An 18,974-nucleotide genomic window follows, 5' to 3' on the forward strand; every position below is an offset into this window, starting at 1 on the left:
AGAGAAAGCTCTTTCCGCGCTGTGACACATCCTTTTGCCCAATTAATTATTGCATATATATATGACTTTATGCGATTTTTACGATTTTCTCTCGACGTCCTTAATTACTTGTTCATTTTGCGAAAGCCCATCTACCTAAATATAGTTAAATTGGAACAGGAGCGGCGATGTACTAACCGGGTCCTTAACCGGGTCGCGCTAATTGAAATGGGTCGAAGAGATCGCGTGACGCATGTTTGAACACGAGACACCAGGCACCGGTCTAGGTGTGTTGTTGGTTACCTAGGAGGCAACGAAGCTCGACGACCTCGCGCGGCAGTGCCACACGAACTGCCGTGGCGAACGGCGGCTTGAACGCTACCTCACGATCGCGAAGGTGCGCTGGTGCGCACGTTTACATTGTTTATACATCATCGCGCGGAGGCAGTCCTCCCGTCGGCCTCGTCGCGGCCGCAGCGGTCAATACGTTCGTATTGTCAAGTCCAACCGACCCTTTAAACTTTCGAGTTCCCGAGTGTCCATCTTCTAAATCTAATTGTAAGAGATCCTCCATCTCTTCACAGCGCCAGCGTCTTGGATACTTGTCCGCGGTCACAAGCACTCCTGAATCTCGTATGTATGGCGATCAATCTGAATTATCAACTTGATTGCTTCGTTTGTTAGTAAATATCCTACAATTGCTTGTGCTTTAATATAACGGATATTAATATTAATAAATTTAATATATTCTAAATATACACTGTTGTATATATAATAGACTTTTAAGTAGTCCAATGGCTGCTGATATAGTCGAGTTTCACACGTATTTAATATTCAAAGATAGAAGCTATTGTGAAAAATGGATCGAAGCATTTAGAGGCGTATAGGGGAATACATTAACGAAGATAAACAAGATATATCCGGTTAAGGTGGGTCCGCGTATCAATTTTGATGGAAATGAGGCGAAATGAAGATTGTTTGATGTTTATTCCGAGTCATGCATGCTTCCATGTTTCTCGTAAGTCTGTGCCGCAAAGATCTCAAGTTTTTATACCGAAAGGAAAAATAATAGACATATACCAATTTTTCTTTTTATTAAAATTAAGAAAAAATAAAAGAAAGGAGTCATTAAAATATATCCATTCGCGTATTTAGTTTAGAATTGTTTAAACTTTTCTCCCATGTATATATAAATCATGTTTTAATTTATATGTTAAATATATCTACAAAATTAAATTATTAATCCTAATTTTTAAATTTAAAATTGACATTTCTGTTAATGTCCCGATGTTAAAATTCTCATTCATTGAAGCCTAACATAGGACTTGAATTTTAAAACTGTGATAAGCTTCAGAGAGAGATAATAAATTATTGAATGTTTGAATGATGCTAGAGACAACGCGTACCTATACTGTTTGAACAGTTGGACTTTGAAGCTTTCGAATACTTGAGATCTTTCGAGATCTTCAGAGTTCCTCTTTTATTTTTTCGATATCTCAGCTATCGAAAATTCTTAATTAATAAACTTCTCGCAATGTCTCCGTGTCGCAACTTAATGTTCTGTGTGTGAAATTGAGATCAGAATCTCTAATTCTCAGAATCTGTTCAGAATTCTCCAAACGCTATTACGATTCTTAGATCCGCAGATAAGACGCGATGAATTAATCCGGAAACGCTCGATTCGCGACCTTAGAGCTGACATGTAAAATGACCATATCACACTTCAACGCATGCGAGAGATGATGATTTAATTCGCACCCCGGATTAAATATTGCGCGGTGAATCGTGCATCTCTCTCTCTTTCTCTCTCTCTCTCTCTCTCGCGTGCGCGCGTGATCGGGATCTCGTGAATCCTCACAACTTGGCGCGCGAAAGTGCGCCGCGAGTTTGCTGTCGACGTCGCGCAATTCAAGGATCGCCGATTACCGAGCCGCTCCGATATCGAGCGGTTTTCACTGGAAGCAAATAAACACGCGCGCAAAATGCGAATAATTACCGCTGCACTCCTGCTCCAAGAACCGTCGAGCGTGACCAGCGTCGTCGTCCTACTTTCGTGAACAATTGTCGCGAACGCGCGCCGTCTATCTCGTTCCGACATTTATTACCGTACGTGATGTCCCGCAATCGGCAGGGAGTCCCTGCTGGAAAACACTCGGTTTAATTGGGGAAAAAAAAAAAAACAGATGCTCGAAAGTCGGAGAATAAAATTCCGTGAAGGGGATGCGGGAAGTCAAGACAGAGAATTTGACAAGACAATGATTCGTAAATGATTCTAAAAGAATAATGTAAAGAGATTCAAAAAATAACGCAATAAAATAATAATTTCCCGGAATCTAAAAAGAGATTTAAGGATTTAGAAATCGCGATAGATAGATCCGAGGATAGATCTAATAATAATAGAGGCAACCAAGGAGAACTTGACGATCCTTTGAAAAGAGAGGGAGAGAGAGTGACGTATATCAAATGAGTAAAGTCAATTAAAAAAAAATTTATGCAGGATCTTTGAAACGTATGTAAATTTACAGTTCGATTATCTCATAATGATTCTTATCGTTACGCCGCGCCGCGTCGCGTCGGCGAGGGACGACCGTTTATACAATTTGCTGTTTGTTCATAAAACGACAATGATAATCGCCCCGCGTAGTTGACTAAATTCTTTCCTGTCGTTGCGGCAAACGTCCCTATCTCGCGCGAGCACGCGTCATGCAGCTGTGTGTATCTGCGTTGCACATTGCTGTCGTCATTCGTCATCCGCTGCGGCTGTATTTTCCTCCAATATGAATATTCATATTTCTTCGATCTGACTCTATATACTTTTCTTAAAGATACTATGTTGTAGATAACATTCTAACGTATAAAGCTATATATACTAGGACATGAGCATCACGGTTTAAAAACATTTAGATTTGTCATTAAAAGTTAGGTTTTACCTTCCAACCTTCCAACCGTTTTAATATCCAACCGTTCCTTGGCTCGATCATCTTTTCTTACAGTTAGTCTAGCAACATTTCGATTTTTCTTGTTTTTTCTTGATAATTAAGCCCCCCCGCACAATGAAAAATACAAGGAACAAGGAACAGATATTAGCGCATCGCGATTATAAGAAATCAGAAATCAAGGTACGTGGTGTAGGACCTTGATATACGGCTTCCGATAGGTTAAAAATCTATTGCCCGTACGTGTTATTCCTTGCTTCTGGTTGCCTGTGTTTTTCATTGTGCATCCAGTTTTATTCCCGATTCCTTAGTCCTACGCGCTAATATCTGTTCCTTGTTCTTTATATTTTTTATTGTGCGGGGGCCTTTACTCTCTTCTTCAATTTTTAATAATTTTTTCGTCATAAGAAGATCTGTCCCAAAGTCGACGAACGTATCATTAAATTCTGAACTTAATATAGATTACTAGTCAAATGTCCCCCGATTAATCGGGCATTAGATTGATCCGTAGCAATTTTTCTCTCGTTACTTAAGGATCGAAGTCAAAGCTTAAACCGTTCGAATCATCGGATTATCGGAGAATTCCGAGGGCCAGACAGAAAAGATACTTTGCGCGATAGTATACATATCTTACAATTCCTTTCGTAATGATAATAAGATATACATATAACGTAACACATTTTTATAATAACAGATCTAATTATATTTTCTCTAATTATAACAACGAATTTGTTTATAATAAATGACAAATATTTTTTCTCGTTTACGTCATGCGCGCATTACGCTAACGCCGAAGTAACGATGAGGCTCGAGGCAGTGCAGCGGGCGTGTAATGGATTTCGCATTGAAACGCGAGATTGAAGCGTTGCAGAGAGAGAGAGAGAGAGAGAGAGAGAGAGAGAGAGGCACTTGCGTGGTGCTCGCGAACGACGAAGAAATTAAGCATAAGTAGGCCAAGTATGCGGCATGGCAGTCGTAAGAAGCGAAAGAACAAGTCTTCGCTAATCGCGCCGTTGCCAATTACATTATCGTCAACTATTACGTCCAGTCTATTTCTGGACCGCGAGTGGCGTTCGTCGCTCACAAGATCCCGAAGACGTCGAAGACGATCGCGGTCGTACGTACACCGACGAGTTCCTTCGGGGCCCTGAAACCGGTTACTCTGTCACGTAGTACATACATCATTGTGTAACGCGCACGACGCAATTTTACTATCGCGCGCCTCTCTTCTCTTTCACGGTGGGCCTTGGCCTTCGCGCGCGTTCGTCTCTCCTACACATATTACACATCACCCTTTCATGCGGAAGTTGAATCCTCGATCGTAGATTCCGAGAACCCTTTAAATCCCTTTTGAGTCTCTCTCTCTCTCTCTCTCTCTCTTTCCCTTTTCAAAATCGCGAAAGGGAAAGTTGGAAACGTCAGACTCTCCGACCTTCTCATGATGAACAAGTTCATCACGCAACGTTTGATGATTTAAAAGAGAGTCAAGATCGAGAGAGAAGAGATAAAAGAGATAAAAGAATTAAATTTGAGAGAGACACACACACACACAACAGAGTATCACGGTGACTCTCGCGGGTCCGTTTCACCCGTTATCGTCTTCCCGCTAATTTATCGCGTTAATACTTGCCGGCAGTATAATCCGCTATAATCGGCGCGAACGAGCGGGAATACGCGCAAACGCTTCCGGTTATGTAATCACTAGACATACACGTTACGCTAGCTCTCCTCGAGTTGGTAATAAGTTACATTCCGTGATGTCGTCAGCTGGTGGCGAAATGTAGGTTTACGGCGCGTCCGCGGAACTCGAAAGGAAAAAAAAATCGCTTTCCCGCGAAGAAAGAAGAGATTGGAAGAAACCCTCGCGCGCGGGCCCCGCGGCATGCGGCACTCCGCGGGCTAGGATCAGCGAGAAATTTTTCACGCGTGAAATTTTCTCAGGGAAACCGCGGAGCTTGCAGCGTTATTAAATACACTGCAAACTCAATTTGCCGCGTTAATTATTATTGCAAGAACAAAAATAAATGAACAATGAGTATTACCTGCTACTTTCAAATGCTATATATAATACTGTCAAAGTGTACTATCCTCAAAGGCCGTATGGAAAAGTGCAAATCGGAGCGGCACATCGGAAATCTATTCCTAAATGTTATAATTAATTTGTATTATTTATATCTTTCATTGTATTATATATAATTTATATATAGATAATAATTTATTTATATGCATATTAGTGCTTCGTATGTACCGAGGCCTTTTACATTCAACATGATAATCGGAGATATTTACACACACATATATATATATATATATATATATATATATATATATATATATAGAGAGAGAGAGAGAGAGAGATCTCTTGCTCTTCCGGTCTTAGGCGATTCGCGGCGGTCGCGATCTTTTACATTCCCTTGATTTCTACATCGGACGTGGCTAGTTTCATTTATTCGTTGCATCTGACAGAGTTATCGCATCCTTATTGTTATTCTTATCGGCAGAAGCGGCGACTTTCACTGCATAATGTCCGCATTGTTGCTGTTGTTGGTCGCGTCGCTCCTGACCCCCCCGAGCGTCCACGTGCTCGCACGCGATGTCGATTTCTGCTTCGTGGACGAGGATGACCCGTACCTCTACATGGGCACGAAGACCGCGTACCACTTTGTTCACGGCGGCAAGACCCGGTTCCAGACAGTGCCGAGTAAGTTCGGTACACTTAACGATAAGTACCCAAGTACTTCGGAATTCGGTTCGACTACTAACCGTAATGGTTTTATTTTTTTAGTGTATTATATACTAATACACTAAAAGGACGATCATCGATAAAGAATTTGTTACTATATTTTGGCATGTATAGTAACGATGAAAAAGATCAGAGTGTAACTAATATACAATAAATATAAATATTTCCGTTTGACAGATTGCCGACCGGTGCAAATCTGGATGCTCGCGGCACACGGCACCCGTTGCCCGACCATGCACGAGATCGACAAGATCGTCTCTTTAACTAATCTCAAAGAGCAGATACTCCAGAATCATGAAGAGCGCAGAGGTACGTAAATCAATTTTTTCCTCTATTGGCTATGAGAGCCGACGCAGGATCGAAACGTTTGATCTTAATGTTTTAATGTTTTGACTGCAAATATAATTTTTCCGCATATTCGATCCTACGTCGGCTCTCATAGCCAATTATTTCTTAACTTGTTTTACTCAGAGCCTATTATATACGTTTGTTTTTCCTCTATATATTCCTCTTTATATATTCTTTTTATTCTTTATTCCTTATTCTTTATACTTTTCACATAAACTATACTCTTCTTGCGTACGACTTACGTAAAGTTAGAACTTTCTCTTTTTCTTCTTGTTGTATTATCGGCTACAAATTAATTCTTTTTAATCTCGTGTGTACTTACATAATATATTATATTAATATTTTATATATCATATATATATATATATATATATATATATATATATATTGATATCTATATGTGTATAATTTATATAAATTCGAAAATTTTATATATTAATAAATTTTTCTACGTTTATATATATGGACTTTCTCTGATTGCGAGCATAAAACTTATGCTTAGGAATTATGCTGCAAATGCATTGTCTGTTGTATACCTTAAATCTTAAATTATGAATTAATATATGTTATAAGAATTTTCCACGATTTTCTCTACGTTTCCGTAAATGCGTAAATCATTGCAGCTTAGAAATTCGCAAGCGTTTCGCAAAATCCAAAGTGCATCTCACAATCGGTACCTATATATGAAAATGTCGTTTTAATTAAACATTCACCTCATAAGACTTACGTTAGTTACGATTAAATCGAAACTTTCAGAATTCCGTAATCGCGTCACGTGTAACGCGATCCGATGTTTGTTTTTTCGTATTAGAAACTCGCGAAAATTATGCGACGATAAATAAATATTCTTTCTCGCGCAGAGGGCCACGTGTGCAATCGAGATTTGGAAAACTTGCGAAGATGGAAGCCTGACGAATATTTGTCCTCACAACGGGCGGAAGTCCTGACGCCACAAGGGGTCGAGGACATGAAACTGCTGGCGAGAAGGTTGCAGAGCAATTTCCCGGAGCTGTTGCTGCCCAATATCCACAACATTACATCCACCAATTACAAGGTATCTCTTCTTACAATTATTTATAATGTCGATCGCTATGTAAACGTGTCGATATCGCGTCAGATTTCAGGGGATAAAACTTTCACTTATAATTTCATACCTCGCGCCGTATATTTTGATACACGTGTGCATTTCATTACTTATATTTTGCGTGTGCGTGTTTCTGATTCTTCAAATGTGTTTCGCATTAATATATATGTGGCGTATTTAATAAATTATAAATAGAATTTTGTCTTACAATCAAATTCCAACGCACATTACAGAGATCGTCTAAAGTAGGGCGTTAATCAACTAGATTCGATTAAGCAAATGTCGATAAATATATCGAATAAATCGCGAAGCGGTCGTAGCGATATAGAACGTACGCGCGATTGATTTTTCAGTTCCGTGCTACCGAAGCTCGCGATAGTATGACATCCTTTATGGAAGGACTGTTCGGAAGCAGGTCCGCCGTACTTCCGGAAGAAAGTTCTCTCAACGACACTTTACTTACCGTAAGTACGTTTTAATTATTGCGCTGTAAGAGATTCAAGATTTACAAGTGGTATATTATGATTTAAGAAGGCCAACCTCATCTCACCGTCGGTAAATCTCAATAAAAATATTGCGATAAACGCACGTGTAGGTATATTCCAATATACCTACCAGAAATCAAATTGTTTGACATTGTTTTAAGTGTATTAAGCGTATACCTCCTATATTAAGCGTAAAAATTATTATGTAAGATAAAAAGACGAGTTATTGAAATATCCTGTGTATTAAATAATCAACTTTTTAATACAAATAGGCTTCTTTGAATGTTATAAGGTCTCGCGGTTTCTTTTTGAGGGAGAAAGAAAGAGAGAGAGAGAAGGCAAGAGAAAAAAATCAACGGGTTTCTCTCTGATTTAAGTAAAAAAATATAATAAACATAAAAACCAAAGTTTTTGTTCAATAAAATATAAACGTAAATTCGTAAAAGGCTTTCGAATTTCAGATACTTCTAGAAACTGAATAATTTTAAATATCAAAAGATTATCTATTGATTTCATTTCTTATTTATATTTTATTTAGGATCGAAGTGTGTCGATCCAAGTCGGCTTGAATTTACCTCACAATCAGCCTGTCTGACTTGATTAATCTTGCAGGCGTACAAAACATGCGGCGTGTGGAAAAACGAGGAGAATAACGAGGGATCGTTTGAGAATATGGAACACAGCAGATTCGACGCTGGGCCGGAATTCCAGAATCTTTTGAAGAACGTTAGCAGACGACTCGGTTTTCTGTACAATATTTCCGCTGGTACGCGCACAATTATAGTAAACGCATCAATTATATTTATCCTTATATATATATATATATATATAATCTACGTTCGATATAAATATCTTAAATAAAAAATTTAATTCTTGAAAACAGAGCAAATCAAATTTGACTAAAGAAATATATGTTAATTCTTCGGTTAATAATATATATTGGAAATTCCTTCGCGGATGTGAAAAATTTGAATATTTATTGAGAACAGTAGAGACACGTGGAGACAATCGGCAATGACGTTGGAATATTTTTAGACATGGTCGACGCTATGTACGACGCGTGTCGATATCAGAAGGCCTGGTCCGTCACCGAACTTTCACCTTGGTGCGCCGTCTTCAGCAAGGAAGAACTCCGCGTTTTGGAATACAGGGAGGACCTCGATTACTATTACAAAGCGGGTTACGGACGAGATATCAACACTCGTTTAGGATGTCCTCTGTTGCACGACATGATGCGACACTTTTGGTACATTATAACACGCAGCGAGTTCCGTTTCTCGTTCTCGACATTCCGCGATTTACCGAGAATTCTATAATATGTATATTAAAGCTACCCTATCGAATTTTCTATTTCAAGTTATCGGACATTTAGCCTATCGAGAGTCGAGTTTTTTGTTTCAAACTTCTTAGGAGAGAAAGTTGCGGTTATAAAAGCGTTAAAAGATAGCGCTTGCGCTTTGAATACCGCACGGTATACTATGTGCTTCGCGATCGAAAAAAGGAGGAAAAATTTGTGAAAAAATTTACAAGCGTATATTTCAATCAGGAATATAGCGCGCGACGAGACGTCGGGCGAACCCGCGGGCATCTTCTACTTCAGTGATATCGTCAGCCTGCAAAATCTTCTGACCACGATGGGCATAAACGAAGACCAGACGCGGCTGACCGCTTATAATTACAAAGACGTGGCTAGACGTCAATGGCGCACGTCACTGATATCGTCCTTCGCCGCGAATCTCATCGCGGTATTTTACAAGTAAATATATGCGTCCCTTATCCTTATCCTCTATTCTTATCTTTATTACCTTTTTATTTCGATCCTTTATACGAAAATTATTTATCTATTATTATTTTTCTCAATTCGATCGATTTTAATCTGCTGGAATCGATTATATAATTAAGCCAGTAATTGTGTTTAATCGCTTTAAACCGGAGTATCTATAGTATCTATTATAATATTTCAACACTTTTACGATCACAAATTTTCTCAAGTTTTGAAATTGTTTTTCGTTTTGTTTTTAGATATAGATTCTCCTGGTCCCATTACTTTCACTGCGGTCTCACTTACAAATTGTGTTTGTTTTTTTTTTTTTTTTTACCGATGATATCTAAGGTTTCTAAATTGCATTTCTTTAAAAAATACTACTAACGATTAAGTCAAGGTATCTTATAGTTTTTCGTAGAAATTAAATAAAGCAAAATTAAATGAGTCGACGTAATTTAATTAGCAATTGAAATTCGCTTTAGTCGCGTTAGTTTTAATACATCTAAACATTACAAACACACGGATAAATCATGCCACGTTATCTTTGATAAAATAACCAAAGTCAATGAGTCACCGCTACACAACGGAAATCATGTCGCGTAAATATTAATATCGATGGATTCTAATTTTTGTAAAAAATATTATTGCAGATGCAACGACAGTAATAACCGCAATAAAGTGACGTTTTATCTGGCGGAGAAACCAATACGGTACGACGGCTGTCAAGTGGGCCTTTGCGATTGGGAATTACTGAAGAGCAAGTTTGGCCAGCTGGCGTCCAACTGTAAGCTGGACGTCTGCTGGAAGGCGAGTGGAGCAACTTGCAGCTTTTCGAATTCTATAGCCATATTATTAGCGTGCTTCGTTCTAGTCCGCCTTGGCTACCGACAATTGTAAATAAGCCGTTAGTTGTATTTCGTATTACATTAAATACAAATAAGACAGATCTTCGGGAGTTTTAAAAGTTAATATCTATAGGAAACTCTCCTCTCTCGCTTTTAGGTCTACGTTAATTTTGCAACTCGAAAATGCATTATAAAATACACACATAACGACATTTAATTTGTCTTTACATATTTTACGTCTAAATTTTATTATATATTCTATGTCTATGAATTAATAGAAATATTGTTACAATATATTTCCTGTATAATTTATGATATAATATCCTAATATGTATTTTAAAATATATATTTATTATATTTATATTTTATTTATATCCGCCTGTGTGTTACTACAGTATTTTAATTAGTTATAACGCACGAATAACTAAAAATATAGTCACTCGCATATCAAGATATATACATCTCATTTTCTTTTTAAATCTCTCTCTCTCTCTCTCTAATCGTTCAATACTTTTGCACGGTGTTAAAACTTGCATTATTCACAGAGCGCGCCCGCGTTCTTGAAATTAAGCTATACGTTTAGAAACTTGAAAATGCTGTAACTTGTCTACGTACAACGAAATATTATACTTTCATCGACATTCCCGATGATGTTTAATTTTCATTATTTATATATTTATTCACAATAACTCAAAGTTATAATTCGAGACGCAACGAGACGAGTACTTGAAGAATAGCCATCCCTGATCCCAGCGTCAATTACAACTATTACGATCCAATATAAGCAATAATCAGAGTGATCGCAGAAAATACACTTGGCACTGCTAGTCACTAACGTATATACTCACCAAGGTGTAATCGATTCACGAAAAGTCCGTCATACGAGTGATACGATCGCACGGAGTTCGCCTGACGGATCTGTTACGCCTTTACGGATTTCGCCGCGTCCGCGTCGTCATCTCAGCGCGATATAACCGCATATAATATTATAATATATCCGGTGGCGAGCCTATACCGCGAAAACTATGTTTACGCGAGCGTTATACTTCCGTGGTAACTCGGGATAATTCACTCGTTTACGCGGAGTAAATTATCGAAGATTACTACAGAAGTAACGCTCGCGTAAACACAACGTACATGTATATATAATAGTAATCTCTAGCACATAGGACCACGTATCGGTCTATTATTGGTCTTGCCGAAAACGATAGCGCGTATGTGTACATACCTATGGCCGCTGGCAATGTATCGCGCATCTCGTCAAGAAAAGAAGAAGCGTAAACGTACCAAGCCAAGGAGAAACGTACTCCCACTCGACCATACCTGAACCAGCGAACTCGATAATCTCGATTCTCGATTCCGGTCATACGGAAACGGATTTTTGCCGGGAGAACGATGCCGAACGATGCCGAACGTGTACTTAACGTGATGTTTCGTTGCGACGAACTTTGAGAGTTTTATACGATACACTCGAGCGATAATTCTCGAGACACGCGCTTTCGCTTTCGAACGACAGCCTAGAATAATACTGCAGTCACGACGGACACGACGTCCGACGTCACGAGAACACTGCATGCGGAATGCAGACTGCACTGCACTGCAGCTGATGATAGCCGATAGTCTGACAGCGATGAGCGCGACGCGCGACGCGTTCGTGTTTGGAGTCTGTCGATAGTGTCGATGATCGAGACACCGAACAGGTGCGCGGTGTGCGGTGCACTACTGCACTGCAATCAGTGCGATCGAGGTGTCGAGGTATCGAGGTATCGAGATATCAAAACTGTCGAGAAGCGATGTGCCAGAGGCCAGAGGCCAGAGGTGCGGCCAGGTGCCAGTGCCTGCACCCTGACCCTGTGACCCTGCACCCAAGTACACATACATACATATGTATGTACATTACATAAACTTCCTACTAATGCTTACAATTTACACGTAGGGTAACTCCGATTAATTTCTAGGTATATAATTCCTCGTCTCGAATTTAATCGCCTTTGTTCCATATGTTAACCAACAAAGAATTGATAATCGTCCATTAACAAAATTAAAAAAAAAAAAAAGTAGAAAAGAAAACAGGTATTATATATATATATATATATATTAATTGATAATAAATTAATCAACCGCAAGCTACGAACAATATATACGTGACTCGATCCACAATTAACTCATTGTCGATAAGCTTGATATTCGTTATTCGTTATTCGTTATTCGTACCGTCTCTCGCCGGGATGGACTTAGCATAGATGGAATTGTTAATTTTTACGTAACGTACGGAGAAAATTGATCAAGAGTGGCAGTGGATCGGAAGATCGGGAACGAAGATTGAAGAATCGTGCACCGTGCACCGTGCAATTGGAAATTTCCCGCCAGGCTAGCTCCTAACCTGTACTTATTGGCGTGACGTCAATCGCGGCAACGCCAATTCCCAGGCGTAAAAATTGTGTATCGCGTCCGACTTTTGCAATATGTCCACGTAGACGTAGGAGACGGTCTTCCTGGTTCCCGGATCTGCCTGGATCTTCCCGTCCACCCCGGAAGAAAGAACCGTTCGCTACAATGACTCGGTAGTTTCGAGGTGATTAGGCGAACGTCTTCCCTGATTGCTCGTTACAATTGTATCGTCCCGCGACGCTTGGAATTCTTGACGCGCCGCGTCGGCCGAGATTTCAAGTGTTTCAACCTCGGCCCCGATCACTTTAATTCCGTGTCTCGCGACCCTCGCACGTCGGTCTCCCGCGAGTGCGACGACAATGCCGCGGAGCCTGTAAGTAGGCGACTTTTCAATTTTCGACAATTTCCTACGCGACCGCCTTCTTTTATCGCTTTCCGTTTTCCTTGTCGAGCGAGATTGTCGAGCGTACCTCGCGACTGTAGACGCGAAGAAACGTTGCCCGGAAAACGTTCTCAGCTCTAATTTCTATTTCTTTCATTGACGCTTGCGCGCACGCTTCGCGTCTCGCGTTTCAGACGACTATTTGACAACCTTTGGCGACTCTGACCGGTGGACTCCGATGTCGGTGTAACCATGGCCAGTCCACGGACACGACGAGTGCTGAGCGACGCGAAGCCGAGGGACGAGAACAATGTAAGCTTATCGATGACGCGCGTAGCGTATTTGTACGCAAAAATGAACGTAATGCGACAATGCCCAATCGTGGCCTACGACATTGTGTTTTGCGCATTTTGTAGAAATGCTTCGAATGTGGCAGCCACAATCCGCAATGGGTATCCGTGACGTATGGCATTTGGATATGTCTCGAGTGTTCCGGCAAACATCGCGGTCTAGGTGTACACTTGTCGTTCGTCCGCTCCGTTTCTATGGACAAGTGGAAGGACGTGGAGCTGGCAAAAATGAAGGTTGGCGGTAATAGAAACGCCCGTGAGTTCTTCGAGAGTCAACCCGACTGGGACGAATCCATGTCCCTCTCGCAACGTTACAATACCAAGGCGGCGGCATTGTACAGAGACAAGGTGAAGAGAGATTTATCGTCGACTTTTATCGCTGGGTCGCGCCAAGTCCGTTAACGAGCTATTTAAATATATCTACTTCTTTCCCTTAGATCGCTACATTGGCGAGAGGAGAGCCTTGGAGTCCAAACGGTTCAACGGTCGAGGAATCGACGTCGTCGACGTTCGTTAAAAGTAACCGAGAGCACTCGTATCGGAGCGACTTGTCCTCTTCTTATCAAAATATGGACTCGAGTAGTCTCGAGGTACAAACGGAATCCTTCTTCGCGAAGAAACGGAGCGAAAATGCCGATCGTCCGGAGTAAGTCTGTATTCTAGCTTCTGTTTTTCTCTATATCGGGCATTTCTATATGTAGTTTCGCGTTGATCCGCTACGCGAATCTTGCGAACGTAGTATCGATACCATATATCGTTATTTTTTCGTATAAATAATACAAGTAACGTAATACGAATATATATGTAGAATTATATATCGGTGTCGCGAGTATCGAGAATAGGATTAACGTTCGCGAGAATATTTTCACTTTCTTTACCTCGAGGGAGATCTAGGACAGCCCGTATATTTATATTCCGATATGATAAATATAATGCGCGTAACGCGGTTTTGGTATATATCGCTACGTGGTATAGCTGTGGAATATTGAACGCAATTAAATGTGCGCGCGAACAAAAGGAAACGGTGATCGAGTTCGGATGTTGGAAGAACGAAAGCGTCGAGCCAGGAACGCGACGCAAAGGTATACGGGGAATAGGGACGGAACGCGTTGATACGCAGCTCCCGATTGGTCGAAAATCTGGTACATTCCGTTGCCGTTCCCTTTGCCTTTTTATTGCGTTCCTGGCTTTAACGTGAGAGAAGTAGTTATAATTATATTATCTTTTAGCGATATCCCACCTAATCGAGGCGGTAAATACGGTGGCTTCGGTTATCAAATGGATCCACCGCCCAAGAGTTCGTCCCAGGAATTATTCGACACCGCGGTATCGTCGTTGGCGACTGTAATGCGATTTTTAATATTTGCTCAACTTTTGTAATTTACAATTAACGAATTAATCTATCGTTTCCTACCGTTGCAGGGCTGGTCAATGTTCTCTTCCTCGGCGTCGAAAATAGCGAGCAAAGCTACCGAGAACGCGATTAAGATCGGAGGACTCGCGACGCAAAAGGCAAGTTCGCGAAAGGCAAATTTCGAAAAAAGAATTCGAACGCGCAAACTACGTAGAGATTAAAAAACACGTTCTTCTCCTTTTCTTAAATAATATTGAAGAATAGGATTTTTTTTTTTAAAGCTCGTCGTTTCATTTATCTTCGATATTAGAATTACTACGGCATAAATTTACATAAAATCACAAATGTGCGAGATGTATTGGTTACGGTTACAATTATCGTATTGCTACTTTCGTAAATTTATTTTCTTCCGTCAAAATTATAATTATTTTATTTTTTGCATATATTTTTATTTTGTGTTTCCTTTCTTTTTGTATTATATCATCAGGTTCGTGACGGCACGTTGTTAGAGGACGTAGGAACTCAGGTCAATCATTTGGTTACAAAGGTATAAATTCTTTCATTTGCTTTCTGTTCTATTGGTGACGTTATTTAATTGTCATCAAGGTCAACGTGTCAAAAGTTATCGTCGCGAGTTACAAGTGAACGTCTTATTAAGAGTCAAGAAAATTTAGGGACTGATTTAGACCGATGCACAGGTTGGGGATATAACGAGACGGGGAGGATGGGGTGACATTGCTGGGACCAATTCAGCGGAACAACGAAGGCAATACGATTCCATGGACCGATACCAGTCCTCTAACGCGTATCGGAATAGCGATTCGATACGATCGAATCGCTCCAATGAAAAATCGTCTCTCGTAAGAAGCTCCGGTTCAAAGTACGTTCCTTCTAAACTTTTAGCGATATACGTATGTAAAAATAAATGTTCGTCAGATTATCGATTTTATCGATAACGTCGCGCCGCTGGTGAAACGCCATTAATTTTTTGAAATTTATCCTTCGCTTGTTTAAGAAGTAACGTTTCTACCGGAGATTCCTCCAATATTTCGAACTGCGATTGGGATTGGGGCAATGACGCGAGACAAACGGGCAAGACGACAACTTCGAAGAGGCAATCGAAAGCGGAGAAGAAGGAGGAATCGTTGATCAATTTCGAAACGGACAATAAGGCACGACAGACGTGGAACTCGAAAGCGGAAGACGACGCCTGGGAAATACTAAATAATTAACTCCGATATCATTGGCACGATTTAGGGAATGAGGATATCGGTATATGTTAATTTTAAAGAATATTACTGAAAATTAAAGAGAAGACGGATAACGTTGTACGAGATGTATTTCTTACGAAGCAACCTTCGCACAAAATAGGGTATAATTTTCTTCAGTAATTCGTAATGCGGTAAGTGACGAGCTATATTTGTTATTAACGTATTAATTTCAATTTAAATATAAACAGTCCTCCAATATACGTATATATGTATATATGTAAAACACAAATGATAAATTGATAGCTATCTATTTTCGAGTCTGATAATCCTTTCTGGGATTCCAAATACTCAAACTCCAAAAGGTCTTGGAATCGAAGAACTTGAAGAATTCGAAATTATAAATCCAAAATTCGAGTGTAATCCGTCGATATTTAGGAACAGTTTTTCGTTGTTTTTTTATTCAGCGTCTCATCCCTGAAACAATTGACAATTATTGTTTGGACAGCCACATCGTAAACTCTGTGCAAATTAATCCTTAGATACTCGAGTAGTCAAAAACATCCGTAACATTGTAAATGCAAAGTCTTTTGAAAATTTTTACATTACCGATTGCATTACCGATACCGGCACAATGTTGTAAGCACCGTATATTATAGAACAGTTGCGAAAAACTTGAATAAAATTTTCTTTAAAAAATGCGAAAGTATTCTTCCCGTAACGAAAACACATTCGATACAAGCGATAATACATATAATTGTAACGATTAAATACAGATGGATGCAATTTGCGCCATCGTGTTTAAATGAAATAAAGCAATTGTACGTACGAAGAAAATTCTAAAATTTGAACCGTCCAAGGAAATCCATAAAGAAGGTACCTAAGGATTAATATAGCGAGATGGAGATCGGCGACAACTCTAACTTTTTCCCGAATACGTTCTCCTGACTGCCGACCTGCTGTAGATATGTGTTTCACTTAGAAAATTCAGAAGGCTCGGTTGCACGTTTGGCCATACCTCCTCCATTAGTTCCGACAACAATTTATATAAAACGTTGGCGGATTTGCGCGAGAGATGGGGTACCGGCTGATTCGTCGTCACTTTGTGAAGAAAGTGGTATAATTCTCTGTAAATCGTGCATCGATTATCGTCGATTATTATTTAACAATTTTATGGATCGAAAACCTCAAGTGTCCGACGTGCGAAGCGAAGAGAATTAAATAATAGAACTTTTGGACGCGAGGCTCTCTACGTCATACCTGAAGTTACATTCTACATCTTCCCGATCGGGCGACGGACGTTGCTCGTACAACGCGACGAATAACAACGCCAAAGGTACGTTGCGTTCGTCTTCCTCGAATAAACCACTACGCAGCCAATCGACTATCGAGGGTTTGTTCTCGACAGCAGTCTCCGTCAGTTTAAGCGCAGAGTCCATTTTAGAATGGTAATCCTTCATAGACATAGACGTGCCCGGGATAACGTTAAAAGGAAGATCCTGACATCCGTGTCTGAAGAGAGCGTTCAATATCGTAATCGTGTTCTCTTTGTCGCCAAAGGGAAGCTCTTCTTCCTTCGGTTTGCCATCGTTGCCGTCGTTACCGTCGTTTTTCTCCATTCTAATTCCAATAGTTGCTCCGATAAACGATCTCTGAAACGCTGCGGGAGATACGAGAATTTACTCCGATTGTGAGACTAAAAAGGCTTGGTGAATATAGATGGACAATAAATAATCAGTTAATTAATTATAATGACGTTAACGTCTCTCATTGGCGAGCACTACGTTTACGCGAGCGTTATTTCTGTAGTAACTTCGCGTTAACGAATGAATTATAGTTAGTCAACTACAGAAGGAACGCTCGCGTAAACGTAGCGCAGGTTAACCAGGTTAGCGTTTTTCCCAAAGATCGAAACGTACCTTTCGGATGACAACCGCGTTAAAATACGTAGTTCAACTTTCTCCATTATCGTGCAACCGATGCGTTGTTACAATCATAATTATGATTATGAGATATCGTTACTTCTTCGATAGCACGGATACCTCGACTGCGTTCCTTTTGGGCGCTCACGCGCTGTAAGCTGCTGTAAGCATCATTCTATCTTCGTTGCACATCGAATATCAAACGAAGATAGAGCGATGCTTACAGCGCGTGAGCGCCCAAAAGGAACGCACCCCTCGTCGCGTCCGATAGAATATTGTGTGGTAGCGAGTAGCCAATCATTTTCCACGTACGTGGACAACAATGGACAACGATTTGTCCCGAGTCCCGATTGTTCCAAACTTTAGGGGTGCGTTCGGGAAGACGCTATTAGTGCTATATTTGCTTATTTTATCCTTGTTTTACACCTGATGAGCAATAAAAATAGAATGATGCAATAGCGCTAATAGCGCGCTTCCCGAACGCAGCCTAGATCTCTAATGAAACAACACGCGAACGCGACCTCTATGAAGTTGGCCGGACAACTTCAACGTATCGAACTTTCATTAATTGGAATCGATTGGTGGTCGTTTGGTGGTCTTTGGTAGTCTAGTCCGATCGTTTGGTGGTTAGTCGTTTTCCTGTAAAATAAAAATAAAATTTCTGGTGTGAAGTTAGCCGGACAATTTTTATTTTTCAACCAATTTAACTTTTTTATAGCTCATTCGACGCGGAATCGTTTGGTGGTCACGAATATAACCGGTAAAACGTTTGGTGGTCAACCGTTTTCCCAGAAAATAAAAAAAACCGTATGCGCATAATGCCGTATTTGGAACAATTGTATTTATCACCCAAATTGACTTTGATAGGGCTCAATCGACGCGGAATCGTTTGGTGGTCACGAATATCGTTATTAAAACGTTTGGTGGTCAATCGTTTTCCTAAGAAATAGAAAAAACCGTACTCTCACGCCATTGGTCGCATGACTCCGTGACGTTAGCTCGGTAATTTGATGGATAAACATTATTTATCAATCAAATTGACTTCCATACGGCTCAATCGACGCGGAATCGTTTGGTGGTCACGAATATAATCACTAAAACGTTTGGTGGTCAACCGTTTTCCCAGAAAAGAAGAAAAACCGTATGCTCACGCCATTGGTCGTATGACTCTGTGCTATTAGT

General features: G+C 40.2%; 3 protein-coding genes and 1 long non-coding RNA gene across 14 annotated transcripts; 2 read left to right on the plus strand and 2 right to left on the minus strand.

The window, feature by feature from the left end:
* The first annotated feature begins 278 nt into the window (after positions 1 to 278).
* LOC143906966 (multiple inositol polyphosphate phosphatase 1-like) lies at positions 279 to 10,548 on the plus strand. 6 transcript variants are annotated; one of them, XM_077423388.1, is made up of 10 exons: positions 325 to 466; positions 564 to 612; positions 5,417 to 5,616; positions 5,836 to 5,967; positions 6,867 to 7,060; positions 7,444 to 7,554; positions 8,188 to 8,341; positions 8,611 to 8,821; positions 9,122 to 9,331; positions 9,991 to 10,548. In XM_077423388.1, the coding sequence occupies exons 3-10, from the start codon at positions 5,439 to 5,441 to the stop codon at positions 10,235 to 10,237; spliced, it is 1,437 nt and encodes a 478-aa protein (XP_077279514.1). In that variant the 5' UTR covers positions 325 to 466; positions 564 to 612; positions 5,417 to 5,438; the 3' UTR covers positions 10,238 to 10,548. The 6 variants fall into 6 exon arrangements, with proteins under 6 accessions (XP_077279515.1, XP_077279514.1, XP_077279517.1 ...); XM_077423387.1 differs by adding an exon at positions 820 to 908 and having other exon boundaries at positions 336 to 612; XM_077423389.1 differs by lacking the exon at positions 564 to 612 and having other exon boundaries at positions 279 to 376.
* A 1,995-nt stretch (positions 10,549 to 12,543) lies between these two features.
* On the plus strand, positions 12,544 to 15,993 carry Arfgap1 (ADP-ribosylation factor GTPase-activating protein 1). Of its 4 annotated transcripts, none has more exons than XM_077423399.1 (9): positions 12,546 to 12,749; positions 13,153 to 13,270; positions 13,375 to 13,656; positions 13,746 to 13,954; positions 14,538 to 14,652; positions 14,731 to 14,820; positions 15,150 to 15,209; positions 15,361 to 15,542; positions 15,678 to 15,993. In XM_077423399.1, the coding sequence occupies exons 2-9, from the start codon at positions 13,211 to 13,213 to the stop codon at positions 15,892 to 15,894; spliced, it is 1,215 nt and encodes a 404-aa protein (XP_077279525.1). In that variant the 5' UTR covers positions 12,546 to 12,749; positions 13,153 to 13,210; the 3' UTR covers positions 15,895 to 15,993. The 4 variants fall into 4 exon arrangements, with proteins under 4 accessions (XP_077279526.1, XP_077279525.1, XP_077279523.1 ...); XM_077423397.1 differs by having other exon boundaries at positions 12,547 to 12,760; XM_077423398.1 differs by lacking the exon at positions 12,546 to 12,749 and adding an exon at positions 12,770 to 12,949.
* Positions 15,984 to 18,027, minus strand: LOC143906988 (uncharacterized). 3 transcript variants are annotated; one of them, XR_013259694.1, is made up of 4 exons: positions 17,790 to 18,026; positions 17,131 to 17,530; positions 16,700 to 16,997; positions 15,984 to 16,347 (listed from the first exon to the last, which is right to left on the minus strand). XR_013259694.1 is itself a non-coding variant. In XM_077423433.1 (4 exons), exons 2-3 carry the CDS (start codon positions 17,487 to 17,489, stop codon positions 16,790 to 16,792), a joined length of 567 nt encoding a protein of 188 aa, XP_077279559.1. In that variant the 5' UTR covers positions 17,490 to 17,530; positions 17,790 to 18,027; the 3' UTR covers positions 15,984 to 16,347; positions 16,751 to 16,789. The 3 variants fall into 3 exon arrangements, 2 of the variants coding, with proteins under 2 accessions (XP_077279559.1, XP_077279558.1); XM_077423433.1 differs by having other exon boundaries at positions 16,751 to 16,997; positions 17,790 to 18,027; XM_077423432.1 differs by having other exon boundaries at positions 16,795 to 16,997; positions 17,790 to 18,020.
* Positions 18,028 to 18,322: 295 nt separating this feature from the next.
* LOC143906998 (uncharacterized) lies at positions 18,323 to 18,712 on the minus strand. Its single transcript, XR_013259698.1, has 2 exons — positions 18,501 to 18,712; positions 18,323 to 18,431 (listed from the first exon to the last, which is right to left on the minus strand). It is a non-coding gene; the product is annotated as an uncharacterized LOC143906998 (long non-coding RNA).
* Positions 18,713 to 18,974: the final 262 nt, after the last annotated feature.

Source organism: Temnothorax americanus, unplaced genomic scaffold, assembly GCF_048541705.1.
Source record: "Temnothorax americanus isolate GAGA-0224 unplaced genomic scaffold, ASM4854170v1 Scaffold78, whole genome shotgun sequence".
NCBI lineage: Eukaryota > Metazoa > Arthropoda > Insecta > Hymenoptera > Formicidae > Temnothorax > Temnothorax americanus.